This window comes from Saccostrea cucullata, unplaced genomic scaffold, assembly GCF_032062105.1.
Source record: "Saccostrea cucullata isolate Sc308-1 unplaced genomic scaffold, CSIRO_AGI_Scuc_v1 ctg4662, whole genome shotgun sequence".
Classification (NCBI taxonomy): Eukaryota; Metazoa; Mollusca; class Bivalvia; order Ostreida; family Ostreidae; genus Saccostrea; species Saccostrea cuccullata.
Genome location: NW_026930800.1, coordinates 32691 through 44070, shown reverse-complemented (window position 1 = coordinate 44070; position 11380 = coordinate 32691). Strand labels below are relative to the sequence as shown.

At 33.6% G+C, this 11380-nt stretch overlaps 1 protein-coding gene across 1 annotated transcript; it reads right to left on the bottom strand.

The window, feature by feature from the left end:
- Positions 1-89: 89 nt before the first annotated feature.
- LOC134230128 (platelet-derived growth factor receptor beta-like) lies at positions 90-11290 on the bottom strand (the record flags this gene model as incomplete). The annotated part of the gene is made up of 8 exons (XM_062711907.1): positions 11186-11290; positions 10698-10835; positions 10339-10527; positions 8849-8926; positions 8397-8518; positions 7360-7570; positions 1933-2043; positions 90-286 (listed from the first exon to the last, which is right to left on the bottom strand). Coding segments are annotated over exons 1-8 (1137 nt in total), but the record flags the coding sequence as incomplete, so codon positions are not given.
- Between the last annotated feature and the right edge of the window lie 90 nt (positions 11291-11380).

Sequence of the window (11380 nt, the reverse complement as noted above, 5' to 3'; positions counted from 1 at the left end):
AACTGTATAACACAATGGACAATGAGAATGTGACAGTATGTTATTCTTAATTAACAGTCCTTTTTTCTAGAAAAACTAGAAAAATATACCTTTAGTTTTTCCAAATGACACATTCCCTTTGAGACATGCCATGCAAACATGATCAGAGTTCTAAACAATTCAACAGCTGTTTTGTTTGATCCAAAACCAGGAGAATTCAGCTGTAAGCCTGGAATTGTTGAGCATCGTCTTAGATAAGACAGAAGATCACCATTACTAGCGTACTCAAGCACCAACATCATTGATCCTATTTTAAATAAATAATAATTGATAAGTTAAACAAAATTTATTGATTTATTATTTGATTTGTTACATCCGTTGCAAGAATATCATACTTAGATGAGATGATAACCTTGAGGGTTTTCAAATTTGGGCCTATACTAGACAGTTTTTTCATTGAGCTCAGCGGGCTCTTTATTTTTCAAAAGTCTACCATGACTTCGTTTCTAAGGACATACATATGATGATTTTCACTTCCAAGATCGATTGCCAAAGGATCTGTTACTACTTACCCATGTATAAAACTTTAACTTTGCGCAGTGAACTAGCTATAGAATCGAACCCAGGCTCCCCGTCGTGAATATATGAGCCGTTCCAAGCGAAAACACCCCTTATGTCAAAAATTTCCGAAAATGACTTTTTTCTTGAAAAATGATGTAGAACCTTGGGTGAATATAACCTGTAAATATTACGGGTGTATCTTGCTCCGTTACGGATTTACAGGTATTCAAAGTATGCATCATTTATACAGCTGACGTCGTATTTTATAAAATTTTCTCTTGTAGCGACGTCGACGTTATAGCTACGTAATAAAAACATGAATTACTTATACGCAATAACTTGGTATTGCCGTTCTAACTTATATATGTGCTTAATTTGTTGTAAAATATTTTTCATTAAAAAGTTCAGTTTATTTTTTTCTGATATTTATTAAAAATATTTCAAAGGAGTTCAAATAGTTCTATGATTCACTGACTTAGAGAAAACATCTCAAATACATGTAATTGAAAGGTCTTTTATAAAGAAAAATTCACTTTCAATTTTACCGCTTAAGTTCAGCCCAAATCTTTCAAAACCAGCAACAACAAAATATAGTTTAGTTCCCATTAATGTATATTTTTGATAATTGATGTTAATTACTTGTCCAACCTTTGCCTTTAAAACACCGACCAAGAGACAGCATTAAGGGGCAGGGGCTTGCGCTTTTATCAATGAACACGACGTAAGGATTTTGTAAAGAATCATGGTAATGGTATTTGAATGTAAATGATGAGTACCATTTATCCTTTTTCTAAATACTCAACTACATATGCATTTTCTTTGCTTAATGATGTCCTCATTTGTTAAAAAATATTAGACGGTAAGGGGGAGGGGACAATGAAAGAATAAATATATATGTACTATAATATAATGTCGTTGTTGAATAAGAAAGAGTCGTAAATATGAATTTTAAACAACAGTTGCATGTTTTATTTAGTTTAACTGAAAACTTGTATTGTACATGGAACAGAATAAACGTCGAAGTGTTAACAAATTTTATGTATTTAAAATTAGAACACTATTAGGCCGTTTTAATGTTTAATACATATGTAGTTTGACAACAATTAGAGTCAGATATGTGATAAAAAAAGATAATACACATGTGTTCATGAAAGGAAATATGCAGAAAGCACAGCGGAGAAAATTCTGCGACGTAAAACAAAGCATGTAGTTGGGACGCAGTCAGTGCGCGACATGATTTTGATCAGAGTTTTTGTTGCAAAACAATGACGTCGCTTTTTCTATTGTGAAGTAAAATTCTGTCAGATTACATAAGGGGGGTTTTTGCTTGGAACGGCTCATATAATATATAGGCATGGATATAAAGTCATATATCAAAAACGCTTTTGTTACCTTTCATGGAACAAAGGCCTATCAGCTCTATGATATTAGGATGCTTCCCGACATACATCATATGGTCCAGCTCCAACTGCAGGGCCTCTTGTTCTTCTCTAGTGGCCTCCTCTGAAATTAATGACATCATATTAGAGATTCTTGAAAGAGCGCTTCTGGGAGATAATTCCTGGAGGTGCCTGATTAGGATAAAATGTTTCGCACTAAATATATAGCTTCGTTTCTGAACGAAATATACTAGAATTTCAATTAAAGTCGACGCCGATGCAGATAATACAGTAAGGGTTAACGTTGTGGTATATCTTAAGGAAAGTCGCGCTCTTCTAATTGAAAAAAAAGAGATTAGATGAGAAATTATTTATTCTGTTAAAGAAACTTTTCCGTAATATAACATGTATAATATAAACACGTTGTTTCACAGTTATATATTTTTGTACATATTACCAAAGGAAAAAAGTCTTAAAACTAGCTTGCAAAATACGTTTTCAAGTTCATTTCGTTTTTTTTTTTCAAATCTGTAAACATGGTAAATGATGGTCAAATAGCAGTAAAGTACGTGTAGTTCGACTTAACTCGGGAGAAAAAACTAAGATGTAAATTCTCAGTTCAATTATAGTTTTCATACATTTGGTGCATTTTTGTCCCCCGCTTTCGCGAAATCGAGGGGACATTAAATCTCATTCGTCTGTCCGTCTGTCCGTCAGTCTGTCAGTCTGTCCGTCTGTCCGTCCGTCACAAAAACTTTAACCTTGCCCATAACTTTTGATTTCGTGGAGCTATGACTTTCATATTTCACATATGTATTCCTTGTGATAAGACCTTTCTTTGGGTACCACCAAATTTGACCTTTTGACCTTGACCTTATAGTTTGACCCACTTTTACACAAAAAAATTCATACTTTTACTTTGGCCATAACTTTTTAATCGTAGATACAAGGACTTTTATATTTCACATATATATTCTTTGTGACAAGACCTTTCATTGGATACCAACAACTTTGACCTTTTGACCTTGACCTTGGAGATTTCCGAACTTATGAAAAAACTTTAACCTTGACCATAACTTTTGAACGATACGGACTAGGGCTTTCATACTTCATATATGTAATCCTTGTGAGAAGGCCTTTCATTGGATACCAAGAACTTTGACCCATTTACCTTGACCTTGGAGTTTGACCTACTTTTAAAAAACTATGACCTTTGCCATAACTTTTGAACAGTAGATACTAGGACTTTCATATTTCACATATGTATTCTTTGTGGCATTACCTTTCATTTGATATCAACAACTTTGACCTTTTGAAGTTGACCTTGGAGAATTTTTGTTCTTATGAAAAAACTTTAACCTTTACCATAACTTTTGAATGGCAAGGGCTGGGGCTTCCATACTTCACATATGTATTCCTTGTGAGAAGACATTTGATCAGATACCAAATACTTTAACCCTTTGACCTTGACCTTGGAGTTCAGTGATGATTTCTAAATAAATGATATATGATAGGTTGTTCGTATTACACACAATATGTCATTAAAAATGACATCTCACCCACAAAGACACCGAAAGCGGGGGACCACAATTCCTTGAATTTGCTTGTTAACTTTTTAAATATAGAAGCATAATTTTGCAAAGGACTACATAAAGGGTGTTAAGAAAGTTCATTCCACAATTTTCTTTTATTTTCGAAAGATATATAAAGTTGTGATATATAGGTTCACATTGTTCACACTTGCTACTTATGAGGTTTTAAGTGTGTCGCGTTGAAACGAAAAGGGGAAGGCAGGTATTGAAACAGATGATGTCTGTTCCGAAAAGTCGTGGATGCAGCACAACTGGACAGAGATTAAGCAGCAAAATAATATTTTCTCTCAAATGTCAATGGAACAATTATCAGGTCAGTATTCAGTATGAAAAACATATTCTTTTGAAAAGTAATAATAATAATAATAATAATAATAATAGCATTTGTATAGCGTTCCTATTTAAAATAATTTACTCTAAGGCGCTGAACAGACACTATTTCAGATATACAAGTAGTTAAATACAACACAATAATCATAAAAACATGAAACCTAAAATCATTCAAAGAGATCGTAACTAACATAAGAGTAAGCTAAAATTATAAGCTGCTAGACTAAGATCAAATTGAGATCACATTAAAAATTTCACACAATAAAGGTTGTGCCCAAATTAAATAGTCTGAGGACAATAAAACTCGATAACTTGTTCAAAATAAAAAATTACACGTCGTATGCTATCTTAAAACGATGAGTCTTAAGATCTCGTTTAAAAGCAAAAAGTGACGTCTGGAACCGGAGAGCATCCGGTAAACCATTCCACAAAGTTGCCGCTGCATGGTCAAAACGACGCGTTCCGTATGTCTCCGTGCGAACACGAGGTTTCACAAGTTGTTTGGAGTCATACGAGCGTAGAGTTCTTGACGGTTGATAGACTGTTATGAGTTCCTTTAGGTATGATGGTGATGTCCCCTGGAGTACTTTGAAAGTGTATAAAAGGATCTTATAATATGTTCTAAATTTAACTGGAAGCCAGTGAAGAGATATCAGAACTTCGGAGATTTGCTCTTGCTTCCTAGTTCGGGTGACAATCCTTGCTGCCGTATTTTGTACTCTCTGTAGCCGTGATATATTTGTCTCTGTAATTCCATAGAGTAGTGCATTTCCATAATCAAGTCTTGATGTTACTAGAGCGACAACTAGAGTCTTACAAGCATCTTCTGTTATGAATGGACGAATTCGACTGATATTTCGTAGGTGGTAAAAACAGGATTTGGACACTGCGCTAATCTGAGTCTCCATGGTAAGTGATTTGTTGAAAAACACTCCCAGATTCTTCACACAATCTGATTCACAGATGACAGAACCATCAAAATCAAGTTGGTGTGTAAAAGATCTTTTAAGCTGACTCTTTGGTGTAAAAACAATGAACTCAGTTTTATCCTGGTTCAATTTTAGTAGATTTGCGCACATCCAGCTTCTCACGTTAGCTAAACAAGTTTCTAGTCGACTTTTTAAATCTGGCCATGTTTCGTTCGGTTTTATAACAAGGTATATTTGTGTGTCATCTGCATAACAGTGGAACAGCATGCCATGATCACGACAAATTTTACCGATAGGTTTCGAGAAAAGGCAATACAAGACTGGTCCAAGCACTGAGCCTTGTGGTACTCCGAACCGCAAAACAAGATCTTCGGAAGCACTCCCACCAATGACTACTCTTTGTGTGCGCTGTGTCAAGTAGGATTCGATCCATTCCAGAGCTGCCCCAGAAATTCCAAAAGAGAACCTGAGACGTCTGAGTAAGATGGTATGATCGATCACATCAAACGCAGCAGACAAGTCCAGCATCACTAGGGCCATACAGGAATTTTTATCAAGCGCTGATACAATGTCATGATGAACTCGAAGGAGTGCCGTCTCTGTAGAGTGGCATGCTCGATATGCCGACTGCAGTGGTTCCTGTAGATTGTTCACTTCCAGATGATGCTTTAGTCTTTTTGATACTACCTTTTCGAGTATTTTTGAAATAAATGGTAAGTTGGAAACTGGTCTATAATTTTTCAGTTCATTACAGTCAAATTCCGGTTTCTTCAGAATAGGGCGAATTATAGCCTCTTTGAAGGTTGTCGGTACTGAAGATCCAGATAATGATTTGTTTATTATCACTGTTATTAAGGGAAGCAACTCTTCAATGCATGGTTTAAGTAAAGATGTTGGGATTGGGTCACTCTCACAAGACTTCGTTGGTGCTCCCATGATGATATCATAGATCTCCTTATTTGTAGCTTCAGTGAAAACAACACGTTTCTGACCCACATATTGAATATCACTCTTTAGTGCCTTGCTAACATTAACTTGCTTAGATTTACTAAGTTCAGCTCTGATCGTTTCAATTTTTCCAGTAAAAAACTCACAAAACCTATTTGCTAACATCTCTTTGCTGTCATGTGCTGGAAAGACAGTCTCCTTAACCCTCCCCATGAGATTGTTAGTTAGGTTATATAGTTGTATTTGGTCATGTCCAATTTCCAATATCTTTGTGGAGTAGTAATCCTGCTGCGATTGCAGCAGCAGTTTTGAATAATCGGTACACAATTTTCTGTAAATTTGCTTGTGTATCGTTAAGTCAGTTTCACGCATTTTCCGCTCCGCTTTTCTACGAGCCTGCTTGGCTGCTTTTAAGTTGGCGTTATACCATGGTATTTTTGGTCTTATGATTATTTCTTTTGTCTGAACAGGTGCATGGCTGTCAAGGATACATTTTAGACTGGTAAACAACCTTTCTTTGGATACATCAGATATATGAACCCTGTTACACTGTATATATACTTTATATTAGTTGAGGTCACCACATTTATCATAAAGATTTGTCTTAGGTTACCATTAGGGTCTTTCTTCTGGTTAAATATTCAAATATAAAACAGATGTGTCAGACTCTGCGGTATCTTTTAGTTCAAACTCACCGGGATGTATTGTGTCGACATATATAATTATATATTTACATCCACCGAATATTTTCTCCTTTATTTCTTCAGAAAACCCATTGCGTTAATCACTGCATGAACTACATTAGGCACGTCGCCTGTACAGATTTTTTGATCAGTGGCTGTTCCATCAATGAAACGTATAAAGACGTCCGCTTACGCGGGCTATGTATTTTTTCTGCAACAGCTGCTCCCGTTAATTCCAGTAATAACAAAGAAAGAAAGCAACAACAATTATTAGAATAATGTATTTAATGCGATAATGTTTTGAAGTTTCCAGTAACATGTAGGTTGGTGAATTGTGAAAATTCTCAGATCCACACCTTGTCTGATGATTTAATTGTAATAAAAGGTGTAAGGTCACGTGGTTAGCACAGTGAGTAATTCACATTCGCACGCTCACCACCGCTCACATGAGGCACGTCTATTTTGAAGACCCACCTCCACCCCAGCATTCCTATCCCTTAATATGATGATTAACGTGTCTTGTAAAATAACATATTTTATGAGAGTTTTACTCAGTTGTTTTACTGCTTCTATGTATTTTGTTTTGATTATTATCTTTTTGCAAACATTTTCTGAGGTTTTGATTGTCTTACAGATACTTTTTTCTAGTCATTTTTGGGGGATCAGACATTATCATATTTTACGTAACTGATAAGCAAAGCTTGTGAATCTGATCCCCTTCTTGTTTGTTAAATTGTTCACATTTATACCGTCATTTTAATAAATGACATTATTCATCAACATGAAAGTGTTTTATTTCACTTTTACAAAATTAGCAAAAACAAGCTGCGGTGATCTTGCCTATAAGCATTAGAAGACATAAATTTTATTGTTTAAATAATTAGAAAATTGTCATATTATATAGTAAGGAAATTGTCATAATCATACAAATGACTTAATAATAATCAGAAAAATATACCCTTTAGTCTTTTAATGGCCACCTTTTTTGCATTTTCATCTTTCGTGTCACGTAGATATCCCTCATGAACCATTCCAAAGGCTCCACGCCCAATCACCTTTCCTACTTTGAGCTGACCGGAAGCCACCTTCAGTCCTTTGTAATAATTCTCCAGTTTGGTAGAATAAATCAGAGAATCATGACGCTCTTCGTACTGGTAAGATGATTTACACTAAAAACAAATTTGTAGATTTATAATAAAAATAAATTTCTTGGTGTTTTTTTTTTCTTTTTACTGAACACAATAATTTCAGCATCATTATGCAAAGAACATACATTCAAACTTTTTTTCAAACTCAGTGGGATTGATGAAAAATTCGAGATATTCGAATATTTGAGGTATCACGGGAAAATATATAAAGAAGAAACTGTTGTGACTTCAAATAACTTCGTCATGATATTTGAGATGAGGAATTTCATTTGTATACTCACAAATTTTTAGAGTAATTAGTAATTTTTAAATGATTGCTTATCATTCCTAACAAAAGAGAATATTTGTTTTGTTTACAACCTTCTATCTTGATTAATGATACTACTTTTAAAACTTTTTTTCTACAATAAAGCCCTGAAAAAGTGAGATACGTTTTTCTGCCTCAAGTTTCAGAAAATGTAATGAAGCATCCCTTGAAAACTAGGGTCTAACAAAGTGATAATATTATTCAGCAGAATGAAGTATATGGAGATAACGAACATTATTCAATCTCAAAGTCCATAGAACAATACAAAATAGGAGCAGAGCAAACACGGACCTCTAAAGCAACAGAGGTGGGATCAGGTGCCATGGAGGAGTGAGCATCCCCTGCCGACCGGTCACATCCGCACTGTGCTCCTTATCATGATCGGGAAATAACGGTAAAACCCGTCGTCAATTCAGTGTATAAATAATGGCTTAACATTTAGTATGAAAAACGTCAGTCAGCAATTGTTAAATAGAACTTAAGTAAGATCTTAGAAAATTTAGATTTAAAAATAGAAATTATCAGATAAACAATACTAACCGTTAGCAGTTTCGGAAATTTTAAATGTGTTTGATGTTTTTGTTTCCATTTATAGACTGAAAATCCAGTACCGACACAGAATAGAACAATAGCAATTCCAACGATGCCAAACACTACATCATCTTTCAAAAGAAATATTTTATAGATAAAACGACCATTTAATGAAATATTGGGTATAGTTTAAAGCTCGATGTAATTGAAGAATATCATACACATATATTGTAGCAAAGTTCACCATCATACTAATCCTAGTTAAAATTTCTCTATTACAGTTGTTTCAATTGCCAATATAAAAATGATATTCTTGCTAAATTAAGATTGAAATACTGCCAAATGTGTGTTACGCAATTAATAGTCAATCTATCTAAATAATAATTCTACTTTTAAAAAACTTCAAATTGCAGAATTGCAAGAGTGAGAAACTGATCATAATGCTAGAAAACCGGGTATACCTGGTGTTTTCGATTTGTTTTCATGTTCTGTCAATTGGTCGTTCTTCTTTGGTGCAGAAGTAACCCGTGGCTCCATACCTAATCAAAGTAAGTTTTAATCTTACAGAAAGAAAATAATATATAAGATGTTTTTCTGATCCTTTCCCTAAAGAAATGATCAATTATTGATTGTTTCCTTCATATGCAAAATGATTTTACCTTTTCTTTCCATAATAAAGAACATTTATCAATCTTTCTCTTACATGTATAAAGAATTAGCCATACCTTCGAAACATAATTTGCTAAAATATGAACTATTTGCCATCCTTACATGTACCTTATAGAATTGACCCTTTAGGGATTATCGATAATTTTATGCATTATAGTTTTGTCACTCTCCAATTTTATTCACATAATATTTAAAACATTAATTACAATTTTTTTTAGTTTTACTTTTAAAGAAACCAACAAAAAAACTCAATTGGAGAAAAGAATAAAACATGTCACTATATGAATCAAGTTAAATTTGTTATAAATTTCACGTGTCCTTTTGCTTGCAAATCAAAATCAAAAGAACTTTCTTGAAATACTATTCATTCAATTTTCTTCAATTTCTATTTATTATCTTCACTTTGTCACTTCATAATAAATTAAATTAAAATTGTATTAAATTCACTCAAAGATGCCTAAAAAATTAATTACGGAAATGTGACAAATATATTTTGTACGAAAAACTTTAAGCATGCATCCAGTCTCTTTTATTTGTCTTCTAGTATTTGGTTAGTAAAATATTTATAAAGTTAACTTTCTTGTATGTAGGTCAAGTGAAAATGAATATAAGACACAAAAATAAAACAGACACAATACGTGTTTTTATCCTTAAAAGCAATATAAAATGTTATAGCCAAATAATACAAAACTGTGATAACACTCAAAATGATACATAAAGACATTTGTGAAATTTATACCAGAAATCAATTTTGGCTTTCCTATAATTGATATGTTCCTCATCGGTGATACAGCTGGTCCTATGCCTACAAATTTTTTCATTAAAACGATATAAATTTTAATAAGAATTAGTATTTTTTTAAGCTCGGTATCCCTACTTTAATTTGATCTTCAAAAATTGCTTTCAAAATTTACACATGAGAGAATTATCAGTGAGATATCGGTTGATTTTATTTTTTTTAATGGTAAAAATAACAATATAATTATAAATGGCGATTGAAAAATTCTCTTTAAATATGAATGCACTAAATTAATCATCAAAAGTCTCTTTGATGGCACTCGGGATTGACACAGATCTATATTATCTGTGCTTATGGCGATATTCAGTACGTTTTGGTCAATCAATGAGATGAAACAGCTCTTAAAATGTAATGTAGATTATTGGTAAACTGTGTTTTTAAATTTATTTTGAAATGAAATGTATTCATTAATATATAAAAATAAGCAAAACTATTACATTTTAACTTAACTTGGTTTTAAAGATAGAAATCAATAGTGTATACCTAATCTCACGATTTCCTCATTTTCATAACGTTGGCATTTTCTTTTTTGATCGGAGAGTATTTTGAATTCTCCATACTGACAGACACAATGATCAGCCGAGGTACTAGCTCTATGACTGGTTGAGTACTGTGGACAGGTTGTACATGGTGCCTGGCCAACGAAAGACTTGAATGACCCTTCTGGGCATTCTGTAGACAGTAAAAAAGATCATAATTACATGTATAAAACATCTTATTAGTTCATTGCCTGAAACTGCTTTGTATGATGTGCAATTGAAAGAGTATTAGCCAATGTCATATATACTGTAATGAAAATTACTCAAATGTGACGTTGGTTAACATACAAAATTTATTCTTACGTTCGCAGACTCCATCTACAAGAGTGTGTCCTTTTTGACAAACACAGCCTGAGGCCCCGTCAAATAGAGGATGTGATCCCTCTGGGCAGGAGGAACACTGACGTGTTTGTAGGTCAGCAGAATCATCGTAGCAGGTAACTAATAAACAAAAAGTTTGTGAGCCAATGTTCACCAGTAATACCCCCCCGCTGGCTGTGATGTGGAAATCAAATTCGTACAAAAATAAATCTAACAATATTGTATGCCTAAACAAAGTGAGTTCTGAAATTTCATCATCTACGATAAGCATTTGTCGAGATAACTGAGACGGAATTCTGGTACGGACAGACGTGCGTACAAACAGGGCAGCTTTCCGTCGGAGCGAAGTAGAATAAGTTATGACGTTTTAACGATGAATTTTACAACACAAGTATTTCATTAATTATTATGTAAGAATGGTTTCTCTTGGTTTTGATAATTTTTAATAGATAAAATCAACAATTCATTACCTTTACATAATCCAACACTCGCAGTACTGCAATAACATTGTTCTTTACAACCTCGAAAAGAAAAGTTTAACGTTATATATGAATTAATCATGACTAAACAGTAAAAATGCAATGTATGGAGATAGTGAAAAGTAATTAAGCTTAACTCTTTACAACTTACTGAATTGTTTTGCAACATACACTGAATCCTCGCGT